A 26954-nucleotide genomic window follows, 5' to 3' on the forward strand; every position below is an offset into this window, starting at 1 on the left:
CTGGAGGGGGGAAGACCTAGCCTAATTTGTCTCCAGCCTTTGATTCACTTTTGCTGGAAAGAGAATAGTCTAACACATCATGTTACCCTTGTCTTCTGAGGCAGCATTCTCAGCAGATAGAAAAGTCCTTCTTCCACACCTATCAGTGCCTGGTTGTTGTTGTTGTTGTTGTTGTTGTTGTTGTTGTTGTTGTTGTTGTTGTTGTTTTTATTTTTAAAAATCCCCCACCCAATGAAACAGATGAACATACCTGTGTGTGTTTTTGTGTGTGTTGCGGCTGGTGGTCAGCAAGCTGTTTGGAGCAAAGGGACTGTCATGTGTGACATATCACCACACAAGGGACCTGCATCTTACACTGCGTTCACTATGATCAACTTTTCCTAGGGAGACAAGGGGGGAAATGTGCTGACCAGCAGCTGCTGGGCAGAAGCAGCCGAGTGAAGATGGAGAACACTACAGACAATGGACAGAATCAAACAGAGTTCTTGCCGATCCGGGAGGTGGCCACCCTTGAATACCAAGTGGTCACCATCTTCTTGGTCCTCCTCATCTGCGGGTTAGGCATTGTAGGCAACATCATGGTGGTGCTCGTGGTACTCAGGACGAAGCATATGAGGACCCCTACAAATTGTTACCTGGTGAGCCTTGCTGTGGCGGACCTCATGGTGCTTGTGGCTGCCGGGCTTCCCAACATCACGGAGAGCATCTATGGATCCTGGGTCTATGGCTACATTGGGTGTCTCTGCATCACTTACCTCCAATATCTTGGCATCAACGCTTCTTCTTGTTCTATAACCGCCTTCACCGTTGAGAGGTACATAGCCATCTGCCACCCTATCAAAGCCCAGTTTCTATGCACATTCTCAAGAGCCAAAAAGATAATTATTTTTGTCTGGGCTTTCACCTCCATCTACTGCATGCTCTGGTTTTTCTTATTAGATCTCAACATGGTAGCCTACAAAGATGCCACTGTAGTGTCCTGTGGGTACAAAGTGCCCAGGAGCTACTATTCTCCAATCTATATGATGGACTTTGGGATATTTTATGTCATGCCAATGATATTAGCAACTGTCCTCTATGGGTTGATTGCCAGGATATTGTTCCTAAATCCCATCTCGGCTGACCCAAAAGAAAACTCAAAGATGTGGAAGAATGATGTGGCTGCCCCAAACAAGACCAAAACAACCAACAAGGGTATCAACAGTGCTGTGGCTTCCAGAAGGCAGGTAGGGAAATGGCCTGCCAATGGCCTTTCTTCTTCTTCTTCTTCTTCTTCTTCTTCTTCTTCTTCTTCTTCTTCTTCTTCTTACCGTGGTTGTAGCTGGGGTGTGTGTGTTCTGCTACTTTTGGATGTAATGGAACCAACATGTTTAGGAGCATTGTAGCTCTGAATACAAGCAATGGAGCTGTGGCTTCACGTCTTGCTGGAGAGCTTCACAGCTCTTCCTGTTGGCACATTGGACTAGATTGACTATGGTCTGATCTAATGAGAACATCTTAACTTTTCTATTAAAAGTCCCAATACCTGACCTAGGACATGCAAAGAGCCCTTCATCTATCTGAAGTTGCAGTCAAAGATGGGTGTGGTGACATCACAGGGTGCTGTTGTCAGGAGCTACACCTGGGTAGGGTTGTTCTTTGTCTTATCACTTCTCTTTGAGCAGAAGTGATATATATTGTTGAGTGCTGTAAGATCCTAGGAGTTCCAGGTGCATACCCAGGGTTCGTGTTTCCTTTTGGGAGTAGGGCACAGAGGAGACTCCAGTATCTTTATAATATATGGTTTATTACACACATATATAACCAAGAGTGTCTTGCTTCTTTCTTAGCTGCCAGTCTTGAATTCAAACAGTCCCCAGCCATGGCTCTGACTCTCTGCAGCTTGCTGACTTTTACATGCAACCTTTCACCCCCAGGTTACTTGTAAGCCAATTCTGAAACTCTACTTTTAAACTCTGCTTTGCCTTCCAAACTAAACTCTGTGTTGAGGAAGGGGCTCCTCCCATTTGTTGTCTGACACAGAGTTCCCCCTCTCTGGCTACCCTAATGGTTCATTACCTTCCCTTTGTCTTTCTTAATTGCTCATCTCCCAGGCGATTTCCTGACGCAGGAAACTGGTCTGGCTTAAATTTTAATACTTGCTATATCCAAGGTCTAGCATCCCATTTTAACATGTCAAGCGTTGTTTAAATTCTAACATTTACTGAATCCAGGAATTTAGGGTGTCTAGCACCCACAAACTCATATCAGTATGGTGTGGATTGGCCTCAAAACAGCCTGAATGGACTCCTGGCTCGGATATAGCTTCTTACTATGTGCTCAGTCAAGAACCCATATTGTTGCTGCAGAATATGGGAAACCCATAAGAAGCCAAGCAAATATTGGTGCCAAAGCACCTCAAGAAATCAAATCCAAAGGGATGGGAGTTCCATTGTTTGTTGTTCAACAAAGACACCTAAGAAAAACTCACAAATAGGTGACAGATGTCCCCTAAATTTTATCCCATGATTTGGTAATCTGGATGATTGCTTCAGAACACGGATTTTTAACTTTCTGATAGTATTATAGCAAATGTAATTTTGGGATTTGTAGGATAGGCTCTATCTAGTCCAGTGATGGCCAAACTTGGCCCTCCAGCTGTTTTGGGACTACAACTCCCATCATCCCTAGCTAACAGGACCAGTGGTCAGGGATGATGGGAATTGTGGTCCCCAAACAGCTGGAGGGCCAGGTTTGGCCATCACTGATCTAGTCTAAGGGTCATCATGCCATCATCATAGTTTAACAGTTTTATACAGTGTCCATTATAAACTAGACACTGTACAATAGCAAGTGCAATACATCCTTGCCAGCACATTCTAATTATGATACAATACTTATGGAAGTGAAAAGAAGCTGGCAAGGATAATAGTTACTGGTAGGTTTGCCAAGCATTGGGCGACAGAAAAAAAATATGCAAAAGAAACATTTGGTGCTTGATCTCAGCAGGCTATAATGAGACTTCCAGTTATGGTTCCTCTTCTATATTTAGCGTAAAATTAACTACAGTGGTACCTCTGGTTAAGAATTTAATTCGTTCTGGAGGTCCCTTCTTAACCTGAAACTGTTCTTAACCTGAGGTACCACTTTAGCTAATGGAGCCTCCCACTGCCGCCGCGCTGCCGGCAGTCAATTTCTGTTCTTATCCTGAAGCAAAGTTCTTAACCTGAGGTACTATTTCTGGGTTAGCGGAGTCTGTAACCTGAAGCATCTGTAACCTGAGGTACCACTATAGAGGTTTGTTTGGGTTTTTTTTTGCCAAATTTATGGCCTAGCTTTGAGGTTCTCCTTGCTGTCTTTTGTATGTACTCATGCACAATCTCATAAGTTACCATATGAACAGAAGCCACACATTCTCATCACCACCAGCAAGTAACCATTCCTAAATGCCTGGGTAGATAGATTCCAGCTTACAGCTGGAATGTCAATAAGTTGATACCAGGCACACTTTTTTAAAAAGGCGTTTTAAAATCAGGGAGCCACCACAGAGAAGACTCTGTCTCCATTCCCACCACAGGGGAAGATCCAATGTACTTCCCCTGGTGATGGAACAAATAGTAGGCTTTGCTGAGGACATGGACAGGATCACACAGGGAGAAGGGTTCCTTCGTATACATGAGCCCTAAGTTGTTTGAGGCTTTGTAAGTCAAAGATCAACAGTCAGTGTGGATCTTTCAGGATCAATGTTATGTGATTCTTGACAGCTATCTCTGTTGGTTCCCTGGCAGCTGCATTTTTGAAAGATCTCAGGGAGGTTTATATTAAGTGGTTTATATATGTTTAAATAAGGTGGCACCCATTTTGAGGGCGAAAGGACCCGCAGCTTGGGGATTTATCTCTGTCCTGGGTGTGGAGCCAAGCACTGCTATTGGTTGGTTGTTCCTGCGCCCAGGGCAATACCCCCAAATTCCTGTCGCCATTGGCCGATTGGGCGGCAGGAGGACGATCTGGCCTGCAATAAGCCAGTTCACAGTGGAGGCCCAGGACCTGCCCACAAAGCCACCTCCCAGAGATGCTTTTAAATAAGGTGGCACCCATTTTAGGCATGTCCAATTGATGTGTGACCACTAACGTGTGGGTCCTTTTGGACCTAGAAGAGGAAGGAATGGGAGTGGAACAGAAGGGATGGAAATGGGCGCAGGGAGCGGAGGGCTTATGTGTGCTCCACCGATGTGCACTTTGATCCAGAACGCAACCTCCATGGAAACGGGGAGTTGCTTGTACATAAAAATAAAAGGACAGCTTCATTACAGTAAGTAACTATGTAAGCAGTTCCCAGAGCAGGGGGCCAGGGGTCATTGTGCCTAGGCGATCTCTGTCTAGCAATAGCTATAGCTGGCATAGGAGTCCAAACTGCAAAGGGATTCCGTGCCACTGAGGCCACCTGGGGCTCCAATGACAGACTAAAAGGTAAAAGGACCCCTGACCATTAGGTCCAGTCATCACCCACTCTGGGGTTGCGGCGCTCATCTCGCATTATTGGCCGAGGGAGCAGGCATACAGCTTCCAGGTAATGTGGCCAGCATGACAAAGCCGCTTCTGGTGAACCAGAGTGGCACATTGAAACGCCGTTTACCTTCCCGCTGTAGCGGTCCCTATTTATCTACTTGCACTTTGACGTGCTTTCGAACTGCTAGGTTGGCAGGAGCTGGGACCGAGGAACGGGAGCTCACCCCGTCGCGGGGATTTGAACTGCCGACCTCCTGACTGGCAAGCCCTAGGCTCTGTGGTTTAACCCACAGCGCCACCCACACCCCTTAATGACAGATTACGTGCCTGCTATTTCAGGGCATGTGCAACCACCACCATCTGCCCCAATTCCCAGCCCCAAGATCCACTCACCCATGGGACCTCCAACTTGTTAGCACTCACTCAGTTTATTGGCCTTCATCCAGTTAACTGGTAGAGGATTGTGCTGTAAATGTGTGGCTTTAGGCACTTTCTTGGGACCTAGACCCACTAATTAGGGCTGTTGTAAATATAGAATTGGTTCCTTGGGATGAAATGTGATAGAGAAACAGTTCTCTCTCTCTCCCTCCCTCCCTCCCTCCCTCCCCCCCTCTCTCTCCCCATCCCTAAAATACGCTTGCTTATAAATAATATTGGCAGAATAATGTGCTGCAGGTGTGACGAGACTCTGGGTTCAAGTCCTCCGAGATGCAAGGTGGTCCTGATGCTGACTGCATTTGTACGACTGAGATTTGTTTTTCATTGTATCATCACAATCACTTCATTCCTCCCACATGAATGCCTGGGGTTGCTGCTGCTGCTGCTGTTGTTTTACAACAGCAGCAGCAACATTCTTTCCGGGTGCCCTTTCTTTATTATCGGGCTCCATGCTGACAGAAAGAGAGGGGTTAACAAGGAGCATCCTTTCAATGCAGCCTTTGAAATCAACGGCATCCTTTACAAAACACATACCTTTGTGTTGCTGGAAAGAAGTCTTCAATGAATCTTCATCACAACGCCTATCAATTTTCAACGCTCAAATAGATTGTGGCTTTTGTATATCATAAATTGGCTCTTCTAGTCAAATTCTGTAGAGATATGGAATACTTAACTTGGGGTGCTTTGAGATTTTGAATGTTCTTCAGATATGTGAACACAGATCCACTCTAGATAAAAATTTTTTTTTGGGGGGGGGGAAATGTCAGCATTCACCAGTGCACCTGAGTCATCTCAATTTATTTTTTTAATTAACAAAATTTGCCTGGAACGGGTAGCACTCCCATGTGCTGAATTTCAACATTCACAGTTTAAAGGAGAGGACTGTTATGAACTGTTTTATTATTTGTCTGCCAGTATGCTTTTTATTATGTTTTATTATTATTATGGATGTTCTGTGATGTGTTTTTAATGTTGCACACCGCCGTGGGATCTTTTGATAAAGAGTGGTATATAAATTGAATAAATAAAATATATATATATTCAGGGGTGGGGGGCTATCCTTTGCCCAAGACTAGGGCTCCGTGAACCAAGTCTCTAGGGTGCACATTTTCCACTGGTCTGACAAATTGGAGCTAAGATGAGAGCTGTTGCTTCAGCAATGGTGGGGTCCCAAGCTATTTGGGGGTCTTGCCTGCTAGGTCTGTTAGCCCCCTTTGGGGGGGGGCTTGGCGGGGGTGGGCCTCCCTGGCAAACGGGCCTATCGCAGGCCAGATCGTATTCCTGTCGCCAAATGGACCAATGGCAGCAGGAGTAAGGGTACATTCCCCTGGACATGGGACCAACCGACCAATTGCGGCCCTTGGCACTGCACCCGGGCGAAGTTTAAATGCTTGACAGGTGAGGCCTTTTGGCCTTTTCTCTTGCCACACCAGTTCCCCTCCCTCCCTCCCTCCCTCCCTCCCTCCCTCCCTCCCTCCCTCCCTCAGATTAGGGTTTTCATGTACACTTTGACCTTGCTATGGACAATGTCGGTCTCCTAACCTAACTTGGCTAATTGGTGCTGCCATTTGGGTTTTTGCCTACCTCACAGCAATTGTCACAACTTTGTAAGGCGGATAGGCATTGGGTAAGCCTAGTCTTGGTTGGAGGGGAGGTTGTAGCCTCCACCTGCCCCTCCACGGGGAAGGGTATCCTGTTAAAAGCATCCAGCATCCAGGAGGAGTGGCTTCTGCCCAGACAGAGGCTAGGGCCGTACCACTCCTCCAACAGGAACTGCTTGGGATTTGACGTAGGCCATAGGGCGTCTCCCCCCCCCCCCCAATTGGCTTCACCCCTAGTAACTCTCCCAGCGAACAAGCAGGAGTGACATGTGCAGTTGCTTACCACAGTGCCTATGGCCAAACCTCACATCTGTAACCAATAAAGTTGTGGCCTTATTTGATCCCCAATCCAATATCCTGCATGGTGTCTAGTTATTTACATCTTGGGGAACAAGGTGCTCACGGGGCCTCGATACACAGCACCAACACCTTGAATTGGGCATGGTAGCTCATTGGCAACCAGTGCAGAACTTTCAGGGCCAGTGTCCCATGGTCCCATCAGGCTGCCCCATTGACCAACCTAATACCGTAACTGTATTCTGTAGTCTCCAGATCATCCTCAAGGATTGTTATCTATCTTTACACAAGGCAAAAACATTGCCTTTGGCCTTTTAAACTGGGGTGGGGGTTGCTTTTGCTAGTTATGGGAGTTATGGGAGCAGAGAGGAGGTAAGAGCACAATCTTTGGGCATCAGTAGCTGTTTCCCTCTCAAGGCTAGGTGTGATTTTGGATAGGAGGCAATTGTCATCAGGATCACAATGCAGGAGGAAAGTTAGCTGTGGGTAGAAATATAAATTGGCATTTGATATAACATGTCCGCACACATACCTGAGTGTTGGAGTGCTCGAGCTCAGCGGGACTCACACTCCAACATGCATCGCACTGTAACATTCTGAGTTGGATTCAAATAAATTGTTGTACTAGCAAACATGCTATGGGACTCCCCCCCCCCGAGGGTCAAGAGAACACCCCAAAGAGTGTGCAGGGAAATAAGAGGGAAGTTTGTTGCATCGCGCAGGTAGAAGTGCTTGCGCTGACAGAATGATCACCTTAGTTGCTATGTTGAATTCCACCCGCTGTGTTCTTGTCATGTCCCAGAGAAGAAAGGATGGGATGTATTACCAAAGCAATGTTTTGCATATACAAGGTCAAAGGTGCGGATATTTGCATCTCCAGCTAAAGTAGCAGGGGATGGTGGAATCCCAGCCACTATTACTCAGAGTAGATGTAACTGCATTTAGTGAGCGGATGGTCTAATCCAGTGAATGGTGGCTTCATAGCTTCATATTTTCTTTATTTATAACTGAGGCAGCAGAATGCCAAACACAGACATCTAGTCCCATGTATGAATCTTAATCTGATTAATAACTACATGTAATTTTTGTTAGAATGTTTTGTTTTGTTTTTCTGTTTTAAACATAGAACAGTGTCCATTGTGTGTGGCATGTGCCACAGCAGAGATCATTCAGTTTGCAACTAAAAGGTGAATTCTGTCAATGTAAAGTCAACGAGACAAGGGGGTGGGTGGGTGGAGTGTTCCTTAGCAACCAGGTGGAACAACCTGAACGAAGGAACAAGTACTCTGATTGGCTGTGTAGTTCAGAAGGAGCTTCATATAAGGCCTGAACTAAGAAAGACAAAACCTCTCTGTTCCTTTCTCCTCAAATTATACACTGGTTTTGTTCAGCTTGTTCAGTGAAGTGTTATCAGAACTTAGCTCATGTTAGCAACATGACCTTGATAACATATTGTTCTGGTGGTGGTTTCTGCCTGTACGCAATGGCCAGGCAGTGGTCTGCTTTGACAATGCTGTTCATCAGAACTCAGGGGAAAGGAGGAGCTGTTTTCATATCCTTTGCAAATTTGAGTCCTTCCAACAGGCTGTGAACCTGGAGCCATCCACATTTTGCTGGAATCCAACGCCATAGCTGTCAACTTCTGGATTGGAAAATAAGAGTTCAGCAGCGGCGCAGCACCGGAAGTAACTTCTGCGCATGTCCAGACACGCCAGGCACTCCTGTCTTCCACTGCCTCCCGCAGTTTGGTCAAACTCATGTTCGTAGCTTCGAGAACACTGTCCAACCATCTCATCCTCTGTCGTCCCCTTCTCCTAGTGCCCTCAATCTTTCCCAGCATCAGGGTCTTTTCCAGGGAGTCTTCTCTTCTCATGAGGTGGCCAAAGTATTGGAGCCTCAGCTTCAGGATCTGTCCTTCCAGTGAGCACTCAGGGCTGATTTCCTTCAGAATGGATAGGTTTGATCTTCTTGCAGTCCATGGGACTCTCAAGAGTCTCCTCCAGCACCATAATTCAAAAGCATCAATTCTTCGGCGATCAGCCTTCTTTATGGTCCAGCTCTCACTTCCATGGGACCCAGGTGGCACTGTGGTTAAACCACTGAGCCTAGGGCTTGCTGATCAGAAGGTCGGCGGTTCGAATCCCTGTGACGGGGTGAGCTCCCGTTGCTCGGTCCCAGCTCCTGCCAACCTAGCAGTTCGAAAGCACATCAAAATGCAAGTAGATAAATAGGAACCGCTACAGCGGGAAGGTAAACGGCGTTTCCATGTGCTGCTCTGGTTTGCCAGAAGCGGCTTTGTCATGCTGGCCACATGACCTGGAAGATATACGCCGGCTCCCTCGGCCAATAATGCGAGATGAGCGCGCAACCCCAGAGTCGGTCACGACTGGACCTAATGGTCGGGGGTCCCCTTTACCTTTACCTTCTCACTTCCATACACTTCCAGCTCTTCCATAGTTAAAGCTAATTGGGAAGAGCTGGAAGCATTTCTAGAGCCCCTTGAATCCTCCTATCCATCCACCCCAATCATAATCGGTGGGGACTTTAACGCACGCATGGGAACAGATGATTACAACCTATACAGACAATACAATCAGATTCAGGACCCTGGAAGTACAACAGTCATAGGCCCCACACGACTCTCCAGAGACAGCAGGTGCAACTATTCGGGGTTATGCTTAGCCCAGGCTGCAAAAAGAAGGGAATTGACAATACTAAACGGCAACCAAGCCGGGGACCGCCCAGGGGAATATACCCACTTTGCAAAGGTGGGCGGAAGTGTTATTGATTATATGCTGATATCAAGTTTTGTCTACAACCTTGTGTCGAAGTTCCAGGTGGAGCATAATACCGAGAGTGACCACCTACCACTAACCCTAGTATTAGATGGCCTATCTCCAAACAAAGCCAAGGCTAACCCATTTTTCATCCCCATCGCCAATTTGGATCAACCTGCACCTAGAAGAATAAAATGGACCCCCATTCTCAATTTTGAGTTAACCCACCTTCTTCTCTCGGAAGAAGTGAAGACTATCTATTCGGCCATCGCATCAGCTAATGCAGCGAGTTTGGCCATGGACCTATTTAAAGAGCTTTTAGAGAGGCTGAAAAGCTTTCTAACATCAGAAATCCTTAAAATTGCGACAAAGCGGGTAAAAGACTCAGAGAGGTGGTTTGACGCAGAGTGTAGAAAAGCAAGGAAACTCCTGAGACTAACATACCGCAAATACAGAAACACCGGAGCACCCTCTCTATTTACAGCATACATCACCTTAAGACGAAATTACAAACAAACATTAAAGAGAAAAAAGCAAGAAGCCGAGAGAACTGCATGGGGTTGTTTACTAAAGGCTTCGAACGAGAGAGATACAGGCTGTTTCTGGCGTACCATCTCGGGCCTCCTGGATCAGGAGCGCTATGGGCCTTTATGTACGGTCGAACCACAGGAGTGGCTCAGATACTTTCAAACTTTGTTTCAAGATGACGAACTCCAACATAAAGAGATAGGTGCCCACCCAGGGGAGTTAGCACCTTGGCCCCCAGTCTCTGCAGAGGAGGTAGGGAAACTAATCGGGCAACTTAAGAACAACAAAGCCCCGGGATCAGACTATATACCCGCAGAACTTCTGAAGGCAAATCTGGGCTGGTGGGCCCCCCTATTGGCAACCATGTTTTCTCACATCGATTCTACAGGCACAATCCCTGACTGCTGGGCAGAGGCAATAATTATCCCCATCTACAAGAAAGGACCTACGTCAGACCCGGCAAGTTACAGGCCTATTAGTCTCCTCCCAATACCCAGCAAGCTATATGCCAAACACCTATATACTAAACTAACCAGCTGGATGGAATCAGAGGCAATTTTGGCGGAGGAGCAAGCCGGGTTTAGACAGGGCAGATCGACTACAGATCACTGCTTTGTACTATCACATCTCATTGATAAGTATGCTAAAGAAACACGCGGGGTGCTATATGCAGCCTTTATAGACCTGAAGGCGGCTTTCGACTCAATTTCTCGAGCCAGACTTTGGACCAAACTGAATACAACCAACATTGATAAAAGACTATTGTTCTTGATAAGCTGTCTTTACAAGGACACCAAGCTTTTTGTAAGAACCTCACTCAACGGGCAACTTATTGGTCCCATTTCATCCACCAAAGGGGTCAAACAAGGCTGCATCCTAGCCCCAGCCCTATTTAATTTATACATCAATGACATGATTAACTGTCTAACAGGCCCGGAGTTCCACGCCCCCAAATTGGCTGAAAAACCAATTTCGGCACTACTGTACGCGGACGACGCGGTCCTTCTCTCACGAACCAAAATTGGCCTTAAAAGATTGATGAGGGAATTCTCGAATTATTGTAGGAGAGAACAATTGGTGGTGAACTGCCAGAAAACTAAGGTTATGGTGTTCGCCAGGAGACACAGACAACATAGATGGGTAATGGATGGCCAGATAATAGACCAGGCTAAGACCTTCAAATATCTAGGAATTGTCTTTCAGTCAACAGGCTCGTGGGTGGCACACCATAAGTACGCCAGTGAAAAAGCATCCCAAAGCTCTAAGGTTTTGTCGCGATTCTTTTACACTAAGGGTGGCAGGTACATCCCAGCAGCTCTTGAGGTATTCCAAGCAAAACCTCTGGCGCAACTACTTTATGGGGCTCCAATATGGACGGGGAATCAGTGTAGTACTCTTGAAACAGTCCAGTCAAAATTTCTAAGACAGATTTTCGCTGTTGCATCATGCGCACCAAATGCGGCTTTACGCCTTGAAGCCAACCTTCTATCTGTCGAAACACGGACTTGGCAAAGAACACTTAAATACTGGCTCCGTCTAAATCTAAATCCACCTGGGCTATTGCCTCTAGTCACACGGGATGTACAGAAAGGCGCATGGGCAAAGGCTGTGCACCAAAAACTCCTCTCATGTGGCCTGCACACACAGCATTTACTCATAATGGGCCCATCCAAGGCAAACAGCCTCATATACCAGCGCCTGAAGAACATTGAACAACAAAACAATATGGCCATTATTAAGAAATTTAGTGCATGGTATATCCGTCTTCCACCTTCCTACATGGACTTCCGGTCACCATACCTGTCCAACCTAACCATCCCAAAATACAGACGAGCCTTCACACTGGCCAGACTGGACATGCTACCCTCCGCCGTCCTTGAAGGTCGATTCTCAAAAACACCATACCAGAATCGACTATGTCCCTGCGGAGTTGGCAGCGTGGAGACTGTATCACATGTACTCCTGTCCTGTCCCCTATATAAAGACCTCAGGGATGAGATCATCACACCTCTGATATCCACCATTTCGGGCCGCCCATCCGAGGATATACTGTTTTTCCTCCTGGCAGACCAGACTGCCCAGACAACAGAGAAGGTAGCCAGATTTACTGAGAGGGCCATGAGACTGAGGGCCACCAGCTAAAGGACAATAGCGCCGCCTGTGTGAACATATAATTAAGATCTCATCTGTCCCATTTTAATTGTGTTATGCTGAATCCCGAGACAGCACATTTTGTTGTTTTATATAGCATTTTTCTTTTTTCTTTCCTTTTTACCAGGTTATGTAATATGAATCCTTTGTTGCAATGGCCTGTAGGCCACGCAAATAAATAAAGTTTTACTTACTTACTTCCATACACCACTACTGGGAAAACCATAGCTTTAACTATACGGACCTTTAACTCAGAGAAGCTATGAGCTATGCCATGCAGGGCCACCCAAGATGGACAGGTCATAGTGGAGAGTTTTGACTAAACATGATCCACCTGGAGAAGGAACTGGCAAGCCACTCTAGTATCCCTGCCAAGAAAACTCCATGGACAAAGACAACAGGCATATGCTAGTATTTCATTCTTATCCTTTTCCAGAATTCCCTTTGGGCTACTGTGCCTGTGCTGTGCTTATCCAAGCAAGTGTCAACCTCTTCAGTGCACTCGCACTGCCAATGGCGTCTCTGCTGTGGCCCTGAGAATTTTCTCAAACCAGCCAAGCACCTGCGATTTTGTTCCAGTGTATGCTGCAAGCAGATTGTTCAGCCTAACAATATACTCTCCCTCAGATTGTTCTCAGCTTTTAAAGAACTGAACCATGTTATCTTACCATACCCAGCTATAACCCTCCAGGCAGGCTATTTATCGGCTGCTTTTCTATTAAATTTTGAATTTCCACCCTTTTCCTGCTGATAAGTGTTTTTACCTGCTGCAGTGATGACATTTGTTAGATCTGATGGTGTGTTCTAAATTAGGCACTCAATATTATATGGTTTGTAAAATGTTGTTATGAATTGTGTTTTAACATGTTGGAAGCTCCTCCTCCTCTTCTTCTTCTTCTTCTTCTTCTTCTTCTTCTTCTTCTTCTTCTTCTTCTTCTTCTTCTTCTTCTTCTTCTTCTTCTTCTTCTTCTTCTTCTTCTTCCAGACTATTATTAGGCCTTCCATTCAGACTACCACCTCCCCCATTACTCCACTCCTTTGATCAGGATTTTAAAATATTTTCAACAGAGAGAGAGAGAGAGAGAGAGAGAGAGAGGGAGGGAGGGAGAGGGAGAGAGGGAGAGATATAGATTTGTAGGAATGGTCTGCCGAGTCACTCATCTTCACAACTAGACAGGGCTTAGTATCCAGGGTGGGGAAGGAAGCACATAGCCAGGTGCAAAACACGCCTGGTGAATATTGAACACTGTGTGTGTGGGGCGGAGGGCTGTTAGCATGATTATTTCATCATTAAGCTGTCTACTATTATGCTATGTATGACATGCTATGTAATGTTTTGATTATCATGTTTCGTAAAATATGTTCTTAATGTTGTACACTACCCTGGAACCTTTGGATAAAGGGTGGTATATCAACCAACCAAACAAACAAATGCTCATGGCTTTCCCCCAAAGAATTCTTGAAACTGTAGTTTACCCCTCGCAGAGCTACAATTCCCAGCATTCTTAGCAAACTATGATCCCCATAAGCTTTAAATTGCATGGTGTGGGTGGGGCCAAAGTCACCTTATGCAAGAAACCAGTTGCTTGGGGAGAAGAGCCAGGGTTTCCTATGGCTTGGTTGACAAGGATTGGTCCTTGGGGCCCAGCTGACTCAGGCAGGCTTGTTCTGCAGCCTGGGAGGCAACTTTAAAGCACAGAACTTAGTCTACCAGGCTTATTGGGAGGAGGAGGGGGCGGAGGCGAGAAGCAGACTGGTGGTACCCTTAGTTTCAGGTCCTTCCTGGCTTATTTCACCTGAGGAGCCATGTGGTTTTAACCACAGCTTCTGGCTTGGTTTCTCAGCATAGAGAGCAGCTCACAGACAGCATAGTTAACAAGCAGAGTCAAGTAAAATATTAGGGGCAAGCAAAGTTTCATCAGGAGAAGTCTTGTCCAAATCAGGAGAACAAAAAAAAGAACAGCTACTTTGGCCAAACAGATGCAAAATAAGGATGAAAACAAAAGTCAACCAACACATTACTAAAAATATTAAGATCAACAGTAGAAAAAAGAATAGAAAAGGTAAATACTTTAGAAGCAGGAAATCAGCTGGGGCTGTGGTTGGGACTTTGGGCGACAAGGGAGTCAAAAGGTGTGCTAAAGAAGGAAAAATAGATCACAGAGAAGCTGAATGAATTCTTTTCATCTGTTTTCCCGGTGGACAAAGTAGGGCAAAAAGGGATCCAGGGGGATTTGAAAAATTACAGGTCAGTTAATTTAATGTCTGTTTCAGGAAAAGTTCTATGGTGCATTATTAAAGGTAGAATTAGTTAGTAGATGGAAGAACAAATTGCGTTGAAGCAAAACCAGTGTGGCTTCTTCAAGGGCGAGTCCTGTCTAACTACCTTTTAGAGTTCTTTACAAGTGTCAGTAAGCATAAAGATAGGCTGTGATCCAGCAGACACTGTGTACTTCAAAAAATGCCTTTGATAAACCCCTTCAAGACTCACATGGAATATGGAGAAGATCAGTAACTATTTAAAGCAGAAGAGGAGGGGGAGGAGGAGGAGGAAAAGTTTGGACTTGATACCCCACCTTTCACTCCCCTTAAGGACTCTCAAAGTGGTGAACAATCTTCTTTCCCTTCCTCCCCCACAACAAACACACTGTGAGGTGAGTGAGGCTGAGAGACTTCAGAGAAGTGTGACTAGCCCAAGGTCACCCAGCAGCTGCATGTGGAGGAGTGAGGAAGCAAACACGATTCACCAGATTATGAGTCTACCGCTCTTGACCACTACACCAAGCTGGCTCAAGAAGGACAAGAAGTGGAAAGTAGGAATAAATGGATAGTTCTTACCATGAAGGGATGTAAGGTCTGGGGGGGTCACCCAAGGTTTTGTGCTGAGACGTGTGTTTTTCAACTTGTTCATAATTCATCTATAGGTGTAAGATTGGCAGGTTTGCTGATGACACCAAACTGCTTAGGATGGGAAAAAGAAGAGGAGGAGGAGGAGGAGGAGGAGGAGGAGGAGGAGGAGGAGGAGGAGGAGGAGAAAGGTTGGGAGGAGTGATTGTGAGGAGCTCCAAAAAGATCTCTCAAAACTGGGTGAATGAGCAACAGAAAATGCAATTAAATATAAGCAAATGAAAAAATCGTAACTTCAGATAGACTGTTAGCATGCATCTTAAGTGCCACATCTGGGCAGGGGGTGGGGAAGGTGAATATCAAAGGTGGTATGGGGCAACAGCCTGGATGCCCTGCAGTCTGCTCTGCAGCTGGAGAAAAAGGTGAACCGGGCCCTACTGTGGGTTAAACCACTGAGCCTAGGGCTTGCCAATCAGAAGGTCGGTGGTTCGAATCCCCGTGATGGGGTGAGCTCCCGTTGCTTGGTCCCAGCTCCTGTCCACCTAGCAGTTCAAAAGCACGCCAAAGTGCAAGTAGATAAATAGGTACCGCTCTGGCGGGAAGGTAAACGGCATTTCCGTGTGCTGCTCTGGTTCGCCAGAAGTGGCTTTGTCATGCTGGCCACATGACCTGGAAGCTATACGCCGGCTCCCTCGGCCAATAACGCGAGATGAGCGCCGCAACCCCAGAGTCGGTCACAACTGGACCTAATGGTCAGGGGTCCATTTACCTTTACCTTTTATGCCTCTGAATGTCAGTTGCTGAGGAACACGAATTGGGAGAAGGCTGTGATGTCCTATGACTTTATGGTGGACTTCCCACAAGCACCTAGTTGGCCATTGTGAGAAACGGATGCTGGACTGGATGGGCCTCTGGTCAGATCCAGCAGGGCTCCTCTTCTCTTATGTCTTTTGCTGAGTTGACTGCACTGACAGGTAGAGAGTGAATAGTGTTGTGAGTGAGAAAGACAAAGGTGAGCCTCCTTGTGTGTTTCTGCTAAGCACTTATAGGTCATGAGTCTACCAATGAATGGAAAACACCCCTCTTCCCCACTTTTATGCTTCTGACATTAGCAGGCAACAAACTGTTTTTATTTTCTCAGATTAGGCCTATTCAGTAGCATAGCATTTAACATTTGTAACGGACTGAAATAGGGTCAAGATCAATGAGACTATAATACAGCACCGTGGGTAAGCTGGCTGTTTGAAGCTTGGAAGATCAAAGTCTCATTTCCCTCATTCAGAACTCGAGAGGCCAAGTTCAATGCAAATTCCACGTTGGAGCATATTTCACGATGGTGTGATCATTCAGGGAAAGGTTGTGCAAGAAATTAAATGTGATAGTGGCAACATTTTTAGAAATAAAAATTCCGTTGGTTTGCTTCTAAAGGTTCTCTTGTACTGTATATTGTTACAGCCATATTGCATATTGTCATTTCTCTCTGCGAGATGAAGAAATAACTTTCTCGCTATACTTCTGTATAGATTGATACCTAAAGATTTAGTGGTCACTCTTCCTGGAAGCCAGGGGGACTATAGCTGAATGGCAGATCACATGCTTTGTATGCAAAAGGTCCCAAATTCAGCCCCTAGCATCTCCAGATAAGGTAAAAGTCACCCTGAGCACCATATGTCTCAGGACACACCCACCCAGCTCAAGGAACAGTGGTCTGTCCTGATCCCTTGCAGGCCAGGTCACATATCACCACAACTAGACCTCTGATCTTAGCATTGTATTCCTATAGCACTCAGGTTGCAGATTATCCTCTGCCTGCTCTTTAATAGCAAACTGGCAGGATTTACCATATTCCCAGTCTTAGCACTGTGGTCCCACAGCAGTAAGATGACAGATGAATGTCTGCCTGCTACCTTTTTAAAGAACAGAGGCTTATCCCCAAGCTTAGTGCTGTAGGACTACAATGCTAAGATCAGAGGTAAGCCTTTGCTTGCTCCCAGCTTGAAATTTGTGAAAAATGTCCTGTGGAGGGTGAGCCAGTTCTGTTGCAGATATTAATATTGCACGACTTGAAGCAATAGGATGTATAAAAACTGACTTCTTTTGGAATAAAAATTGTCCAGACCCATAAATATGATTCAAAAGCTTTACTAACCAGAACCTTCTTCATAACAGGTACAAAGACAAATAATGATACATCCAGATAATTCCATAAGACATATACTTGTCAAAGCATAGGTTCATCTTCATAATTAGATTACTCCAAATAGACCTGAAATCAAAGGTCTTTCTCTATTTGGCAGGAAATGCTATCTCTCCTAGAGAGACCTCATTAGCACATCTTTCTCTCATGTGGCAGGGAACAAAATACAATTCCCTTCAAAATGGTGATTTGCAGCTACCAGGTGGCGCTGTGGTTAAACCACAGAGCCTAGGGCTTGCTGATCAGAAGGTCGGCGGTTCGAATCCCTGTGACGGGGTGAGCTCCCGTTGCTTGGTCCCAGCTCCTGCCAACCTAGCAGTTCGAAAGCACGTCAAAATGCAAGTAGATAAATAGGAACCGCTACAGCGGGAAGGTAAACGGCGTTTCCATGTGCTGCTCTGCGGGAAGGTAAACGGCGTTTCCATGTGCTGCTCTGGTTTGCCAGAAGTGGCTTTGTCATGCTGGCCACATGACCTGGAAGCTATACGCCGGCTCCCTCAGCCAATAATGCGAGATGAGCGCGCAACCCCAGAGTCGGTCACGACTGGACCTAATGGTCAAGGGGTCCCTTTACCTTTACCTTACCTTATTCATGTGATCTAAGGTTAAACACCATGTGAAAGAGCAAAGCACATCAACAGTTAATTATTAACCCATCTTAGAGAGCTCTGCTTTGCTTTAGTATACCCCAATGGAATTTTCCAATGTTAAACCCTTAGCAATACACATACAGGCATTTTCCATTGTGCAATTAAACAATTATATTTAACAAGTTCCGAATCTGCAGCCTAAAAGAGCAGTTCTCAGCTGCTACTCTAACAAGAAAATTATTTTTAGGAAAGGCTATGCTTGCACATCATACTGCTTGAAGCGATGAGACATGATAATTATATAATGAGATGTCCTAATGGAGAACCACCTGCAATATTTCTAAATCTTTCTGGAACTTTCAAAACGACTATCATATCTGCGTGATCAATATACAGTAGCTTTATAGAAGAAATTATGCATTCAGGACCACAAGCACATCTATAATGGCACTGTGATGGAATGGGAGTCAGTGGGAGTGTTTATTATCTCAACATGATGAGCCATTCAGCATCTGCAGTCTTTTGCAGAAAGGTATGCAATTTGCGAAGGAAGAGATGTGCAGGAGTCCCAAGTATCATTCTGACCGGATCCGCATAACACATTTATTCCTTTGTGTTCTGAAATGGATAATGGTCAATATTTGGTACATGCTGGGCACAATCCACTTTTAAGTCGCGTTGGTTTTTTTTGGAGAAGTGTCTGATTTTGCCTGTTTTGCATCTTCTGCTATTAGCAAACATTTCTAACACAATCCTCCTAATATTTACTCAAATGTATATAGGATTACCGTATTTTTCCATGTAGTAGGCAAGGTTTTTTGACTCAAAAATAATGTTTAAAAACTGTGGTCGTCCTATACATGGATAGTAGCGTGGTGGTGGGGAGCTGTGAATTGGTTAGCAGGTGAGCAATCCCCCCCCCCCCGTGCAGCTGTGGGAGCTGCGCACTCTAGGGAGCCTTTTCCACAGGGGCGTGGAGGGGAAGCTGCATGCGCCAGCCAGATGGTTTGCTGGCGCGCAACACCCCCCCCATGCTGCTACAGGAGGCGTGTGCTCTAGGGAGCATTTCACGCAGTGGCGTGGAGGGGAAGCTGTGCGTGCCAGCCAGCTGGTTGGTGAGTACAAAACTCCCCCCCAATGCCGCTGCAGGAGGCGCGCACTCTAGGAAGCTGTGAACTGCCAGCCAGTTGGTTGGCGGCCCATGCTAGTGGCATTGGGGGGGGGAGCGGCTGCCTACTCTGCCAACCCCCAGCACCGGGCCCTGCTGGGGTGATGGCGTGCATGCAATTCCCCTTAAAAAAGCTCAACAACATTGGGCCATCTCCCCTCATTTTTTTCTTTAAATTTAGTCCCCCAAAATAGGGGTCATCTTATATATGGGGGTGTCTTATACACGGAAAAGTATGGTAAATTCAAAAGGGCTAACTCCTAGAGAAGTATGTTTGGGATTGCACAATCTTATGCTGGTTTATCCAAATGCAAACCCCACTGTGTTTAATCATAAGGTCCTAGTAGTGTAGAGTTGGAAGAGACCCCAAAGGCCATCTAGTCCAACCCCCTGCAATGCAGAAATTACAGCTAAAGGATCCCTGACAGATGGTCATCCAACGAAAGTTCAATATGGACAGTGGGAGTTAAGGTCAAATTGCATCCTTTGTTAAATAACATGTGCCCTTCCGTTTGAGGAGGGGTCTTTGATCTAGCAGAGGCTTCTACTAATGGGATTTCTTTTGCCAATTTCCCCTGAAATGCTCTGCAGCTATGGAGCTGTCAATTTTAGTCCTCTTGGTTGCTGATTTTTCCAATCCTAATTTCAGTTCTCCACATTTTGTGAGCAATTGGCAACTTTATTTTATTTTAACTCCTCATGAGAATTCACCAGCATTTAATGTGGACTTCTCCGGCTGAACACATTTTGATTTACAGTTTTGATTAATATACACATTTTTGAAAGCAATTTCCCCTAATATATGCATTTTTGTGTACGTTAGGTGGAGACCTGCGTTACAAAATTCGGTTAAGTGTGAATTTTGCAGGACAGTTGTGTTTCACTTCACATGTTGCTTTAGAATGTGTGGATTTGATAGGTTTTGCTTTGAATGCATGCTGAACAGAACTTCTCCTCCACTCCTTCTGCAGCTTCTGAAAATCTGCTCCATAGGGTTGGTAAAAGGTAAAGGTAAAGGGGCCCCTGACCACTAGGTCCATCTCGCTTTACTGGCTGAGGGAGCCGGCGTACAGCTTCCGGGTCATGTGGGCAGCATGACTAAGCCGCTTCTGGCGAACCAGAGCAGCACACGGAAACGCCGTTTACCTTCCCGCCGGAGCGGTACCTATTTACTTACACTTTGACATGCTTTCGAACTGCTAGGTTGGCAGGAGCTGGGACCGAGCAACGGGAGCTCACCCCATCATGGGGATTCGAACCACCGACCTTCTGATCGGCAAGCCCTAGGCTCTGTGGTTTAACCCACAGCGCCACCCACATCCCTTTCATAGGGTTGGAGGAGTGTCTAAAACAGTTTGGAAAATGGGGAGGGGGCTGCAGGAGAAAGGGAATATGCAAACATCACCTCTGCAGAATCCTCCAGGAGATCAAACAGTTTCTCACAAATTGAAGGAAATGATTGGATGCAACCAATTGTGGTTTGATAGGCTTTGGGATTGCAAAAAAGTGTAAGGATCCTGTTTTCACTGATGTGGAGATTTCCTCCCCCCTCTTTTTAAAAAGTGTAACCTTTTATTAAAACATTGGGTTGAAAGCCAAACATATATAGCAGCTGTGATATGACAAGCCCTCTCATTTACACACAAAAGCGTTGCATGAATGGAGTGGAACGTTTTTCATATTTAGAACAGCATCAGATGCTACTTTTAAATGTGCAGCCGTGGTGGGGAGCGACATCAATTAGCCCTCCCTCAGTTAAAAAAAACAGCTTGCTATCTTGTCTGTGTGACTTGTGACATGCTGCTATTCAGAAACAAAAAAAACTAAATAATTAATACATTCAGAAATATTAACTTGCATTTGGGGGGGGGGGGCTTGGCCAGTACCTTTGCCAAGCCCCTCTCAGTTATTTAATCTGTCTTCATTTTCTGCTTAAGGGGTAGCAAATACTGAAATACAAGCAGCTGCTGAACCTCAACAAATGAATGAATCAAATCAGGCATTTGGTGAGGCCAATTGAGGGTTGGTAATTCTGTTCAGTGTGGGGAAAGCATTGTGGACCTCAAAGGTCATTTAAGACCACAGAAGGCGACTGCTAGGACCCTATATCCCAACATCAGTACCTGAGTTGGCTGCAAATCACGTATCATATATACGTGCAATTTGCCTCATGTCAACTGCACAGTTTGGAAAGAGCACAGCTGTCCTTAAGTTCACCTGAACCTGCTGCAATAATGTTTCTCTACAAAATTGAAGCAGAAAAGAACTCTTTAGCATCAGAGGCAAGGAAGGTATTATTCTCTCTCCCTCTCCCTCTCTCCCTCTCTTTCTCTCCAACAGGTACATCAATAAACAAGTGGAACCTTAATAAATAAAAAGGATTCTTTACTTTATTCTGTTTCTTCCCCATCCTTTACCCTAATGTCCCAGGGTGGGTTTACAACAATCAAAACAGTTCCATGCATTCAACAATTAAAAACATTTCCATATATGAAATCAATGCAAACATTTAAAAATAATAAAATATAGACACAGTTCAAAATAGTTCCAATACAGATGCAGACTGGAATAAATGTGGAACGCTATGTTTTGCAAGCAGCTGGGTCTGACTCCCCACCCAAGAATACTCCATTCCATTCCCCTTCCTCCAGACACCCATCCCCTGCAATAGGCCAGTCAGTGTTGCTCTATTCCAAGCATCCCCAAACTTCGGCCCTCCAGATGTTTTGGACTACAATTCCCATCTTCCCCGACCACTGGTCCTGATAGCAAGGGATCATGGGAGTTGTAGGCCAAAACATCTGGAGGGCCGGAGTTTGGGGATGCCTGCTCTATTCTCATTTGGCTGGTTTTGGGGTTATGGGACTGCCCCCTTTGATCCTCCCATTTTTGTACTTCTGTAAACGTTGGGGTTCCCCACAGCATGCTGCAACAGCCCTTTTGCTTCTTAGTGGCTACATTTCCATTCACACCAGAATTCACAGCAAGAGAGAGTAATTGCATGGTATAATTAATGAACTTGGTGCTTCACAAAGTAGCATAAGCGATGAAGTCAGGTCCCTACCCTGCAGAACTTGCAATTTTATAGAAATATCCTTTCCCACAAAGCCCTGTTAATGACCCTTTCCTCATGCAACAAAACAGAAGGGTGGTTGCATGAGATATAGGAATGTAAACACACACAGGCTATACATTCTTGGTCGCATCAGCAGATGAACTCAGCTTGCTCATTTACCAATGGGAGCCTTTGGGTTTCTCCATGTTTGGTTGGGGCTGGTGAGAGCTGAAGTTCAGCGACATCTGGGGTGCCTCGGGCTCCCTATTCCCAGAGAAGGCTCAAAGGCAAGTTCTCAAGATCCATGTTGTATTGAACAGGAGCCATAAGCACTCCCCAATTCCCACAGACAGCTAATTAGAAATACACTTTCAGATAATGGGCCTTGTACTGGCAATCGCTTCTGAGGGCTAGCATGCACATTCCCCAAATAGTTTGGTAGATCCTATGTTTTGTGATTAATTTGGGGTGAGGGGAAATCCAGAAGTGCAATTCCAAACGAGACCAGCATTCTTATCGGTAATATGGCAGAGTGTTTGTCTGCTGCAGAGTTGCTTTACTAGTTTAGGAGAGCTCAGCCTTTTTCCTTAGCTGCTATAAAAAGTACGAAATTCAAAGGGAGCAATATCCTAATGAGAATATTGTACACTTTGGAGTGTTTTCACGTTTTAAAAGTACAACACTTTTACCATGAAGAGGGTCACGGGGGGAGGGCAGGGAAAGAAAGGTTTCTCCCATCCCTAAATTGAAATCTTAATAGGCTTCTCAAGAAGGCCTATTCAATATGTTTTCCATACAAAAAGATCCCCCGACGATTGAATTTTCAAGTGCTGTTTAAGGAAGACAGAAACTTGTTCAGAGGGAAGCTTCTCGCCGTTCCCGAGAGGACATTAATGAATGGTTGTAATAATGGATCGGGTCAAAACACTTCAATTGTATATTTTTAATCTCCTTTCCAAGTACTGTGGCTATGTTAAAACCCACATCAAGGCCAAATGTCTTGGCGATGATCGATGTCTTAATGATGGATGAATCAGACTATTCTTTGTCCTTGTCAAGTCTCCATGTGTTCATTTATAAGTCCATTCTGTCCTGTTTCTGCATCAACCTGCTGTGCTTCAATATGCATTTTCTTACACAATAATATTTAAATATGCATTTTGTCCCAGTGTACTCCTGGTACTTTGGGGGAGAAATCTGATTAAGTGCACATGTTAGAATAACCTAATTAATGCACACTTTCCAAAACAATACATGAGCCGAATACACAGCCAGCCTTCCTAGCCTTGCCAAAGTAGTTCATGCGCTGGTTACTTCAGGACTGGGTCACCGCCATATGCGCTCTATGTGGGGCTTCTCTGATTCTGCAGCCAGAGCAGAACGCTGCAGCACGATTGCTGACAGGAGTGAGATCTGCGCTGGTTGCTGATTTGCTTCTGGGCCAAGTTCAAGGTGGTACTATTAGCATGTGAAGCCCTTAACAACTTGGCACCAGTTTATCTACAAAATCATCTTATCTGGTGCTTTTTTTCCTGGAAAAAGACAGTGTCAGTAATCCATAGCTGCCAAGTTTTCGCTTTTCTCGTGAGGAAGCCTATTCAGCATAAGGGAAAATCCCTGTAAAAAAGGGATAACTTGGCAGCTATGCAGTAATCGCCACGATCCTCTCCCCCTTTTCTCTCACTCCCAACACCTCACTGCCTTGCTCTGCCTAATAATACTGCCAGCCCTATCTGCATGCCTAATGATAGGGCCGGCCCCGTTTGTGCCCAGCCTGCAGCATACAATCCACAGTAGTTTACCAGCCTTAGACTCTGAGATTCTCAGCTCACGTTGTAAAGTATGTACCTGATTTCAATGCCTTTCAAAAAATGTATCCCCTTTGGGAATCAATAGAAAATTGCACTTCTCCAACCATTAGCTTCAAGGCATTATCATTAACTTCAGTTGGCTTCCTCTACAGTAAGTGCTTGGGGGGGGGGGAGAGAAGGCCTTCAGCCTGACCTCAATAGATGATGCCTTGTTCTGTGTTCAGTTCTTCTCTCTCTCTCTCTCTCTCTCTCTCTCTCTCTCTCTCTCTCTCTCTCTCTCTCTCCCCCCCCCCCTGCCCCATTTCTGTAATAGTTCTGTCCCACAATTCCATTCACTATTACATTAATGGCTGGCTCTTCGCTCCTGATAAAATGGAGCACTCTTAATTTAGTGCGGTGGGAGAACACCGAGTTTGAGCTTGTAACTTGCATCAGATTAAAATAATTTCTCTTATTCTCTGGACAATTCTTGGGCAGAGGTTGTGCTGAAATAACTAAGATGCTTAAATTGCTTATGATTGGTTAGTATCGCATAACCCCTGAAGTCTCAGACAAAGAGCTTCTACCATGGGGGGGAATATCGTGTAGCAAGTTACCCATTGATCTTTCTTTGAAGGACTGAGTCACTGCAGCACATTAATGAGAGAGTTGGGGCTTGGTTTCAATGATAAGAAAACAATTCTGATTATTCAGAAGCAGCAGAACACTTTCCATTTTATTTTTCCAGAATTTGATGGCATGCTATAGAGATGGATATTAATTTTATAGGTTCGCCGAAGTATGGGAAACTTATTCAGAGCTCCACAAACATGTGGAGGGATGGGAAAAATATAATTCAGCAATCAAATCCTGCTATTATTGTTATTATTGTTGTTTATTAAATTTGTTAGTCTCTTTATCTTGCCCAAGACCATCTTACCAACCAACCCCAAACCCCTCACATAGATACAATTAAAACCAAGGAGGAGGAAACTACATTAAAAACACCCCTCCCACTTCTAAAATGCCACAGATGGTTAAAGGCCAAAGGCCTGGTTTTAGAGGAAAGATTTTGCCTGGTGCCTAAAGATATATAAGGGTGGTGTCAGGTGATCCTCCTTGGAGAGAGAATTCCACAAGGAGGGTGCCACCACAGAAAAGGCCTGTTCTCATGCTGCCACCCTGGTAGCAATATGGCATTCCACTAGATTACCCTTTCCCAATCTGGTGTTCACATTCTCCAGCTTGTTTTCTTCATCCAAGGGAGAGTTCAGTTGGTATAGACTATGAGACTCAGGCCCATGGGTTCAAGCCCTATGTTGGGCAAAAAAATAATAATCCTGCTTTGCAAGGGGTTGGACTGGATTCTACTTAGAATCTTAAGATTCTAAGATTTTACGATGCTTTTAACTTCAACCCTGACACAACTATGGCAGCTGGAGCAGTGGCAGAGGAAGGAGATGCAGGTGTCATCAGTGAGGGTGTGTGTGTGGCAAAATGAGGTGTTTTTTTAAAAATAAAAAAAATGGGCTCACAAAACTTTTTAGGAGTGATGTGGTGGCTTAGGCGCCTGCAGGTTCTGTGCTGCCTGAAACAGCAGCGTGGGAATTCTGTCTGCCTACTGCCTCTCCCTCAGCCACCCTAAAGCTGAGGGGGAGGTGGTGGAGAGACTCCAAGCGTCAGAGAGGCTTGTCCCGCCCCCATGGGTGGATCGCTCCGCCCCCGGCTGTAGGACACTCCCCTGCACCAGGCACCCGAGCGGCTAGCTATGCCGCTGAGCTGGAGCTGCTAGGAGTTGTGGAAGGTTGAAATAAACCCTGAAGTGTTTGCTGTGTTCCTTCCCTCCTTTCCCCTCCCTTGCTGTTGCTCACATGGTGTTATGTACTGAGCTGAATCCTAGAACAATAGGATTCAGAATCAGCAGTCTGATTGGTCCGCAGGAGCTACCCAATCCAACTCCAGGTGGAAGTGAATCCGCAACCTGATTGGCCTGCAGGAGCAGCCAATCAGGCTGCAGGCAGAAGTCAATCCACAACCTGATTGGCCCAAAGGTGTAGCCCTGAAGTAGCCAATCACGCAAGGCCCATTGTGTAAATAAGGTATATAAGCAGATGGTTTTGGGAAAAGAGCCATTCTTCTCTTCTTCTCCTTGATGACTATGAGCTGAATAAAGAGCATGAAATTCACTCTCGACTCCGAGTATATTTCACATGGTATTGTTTCCTGTTCCTCATAGGTCACCAAGATGCTGGCTGTGGTTGTAATCCTTTTTGCATTTTTGTGGATGCCCTACAGGACCCTGGTGGTTATCAACTCTTTCCTGTCTCGCCCTTTCCAAGAAAATTGGTTCCTGCTGTTCTGCAGGATCTGCATTTACCTAAACAGTGCTATCAACCCTGTGATTTACAACCTCATGTCCCAAAAATTCAGGGCAGCCTTCAAGAAACTCTGCAAATGCCAGCAGAAGCAGTCGGAGAAGCCCAACAACTACAGCGTGGCCCTGAACTACAGCGTCATCAAGGAGACAGACCATTTCCACACTGAGCTAGAAGACATCACCATCACAGATGCTTACCTGTCATCCACCAAAGTGTCTTTCGATGATACCTGTGTGTCGTCTGAGGTAAAGAAGCACTACAAAGCTTTAAATGTGTCCTTCATCTTAAGGTCCATGAAAAAGATGCAACTGCAGAAGGTTTTTTGAGAGAGGTAGAATTGATGACTAGAAGCCAAAATCCAGGCCTATTGTTGCTTTAATAAAGGGATGGGGATAGTGTGACCCTCCAGGTATTATCGGACTACATCTCCCATTACCCCTGATCCATTGTTTATGCTGGCAGGGGCCAAAGGGCATTGGAATCCAACAATAATTGCATGGCCATAGATTCCCCATCCCTGCTTAACCAAATCCACATAGAACAATAGAATTGTAAAGTTGGAAAGGGCCCTGTGGATCATCTAGTCCAGGCGTCAGCAACGTTTTCCAGCCGTGGGCTGGACATCGGCTGGACATGTGCAGAAGTGATT

At 45.5% G+C, this 26954-nt stretch overlaps 1 protein-coding gene across 1 annotated transcript; it reads left to right on the forward strand.

The window, feature by feature from the left end:
* The first annotated feature begins 425 nt into the window (after nt 1-425).
* On the forward strand, nt 426-26631 carry TRHR (thyrotropin releasing hormone receptor). Its single transcript, XM_035125628.1, has 2 exons — nt 426-1226; nt 26164-26631. The coding sequence occupies exons 1-2, from the start codon at nt 444-446 to the stop codon at nt 26629-26631; spliced, it is 1251 nt and encodes a 416-aa protein (XP_034981519.1). The 5' UTR covers nt 426-443.
* The last annotated feature ends 323 nt before the right edge of the window (nt 26632-26954 follow it).

The sequence above is a fragment of the Zootoca vivipara genome, chromosome 8 (assembly GCF_965207765.1).
Source record: "Zootoca vivipara chromosome 8, rZooViv2.hap1.1, whole genome shotgun sequence".
Classification (NCBI taxonomy): Eukaryota; Metazoa; Chordata; class Lepidosauria; order Squamata; family Lacertidae; genus Zootoca; species Zootoca vivipara.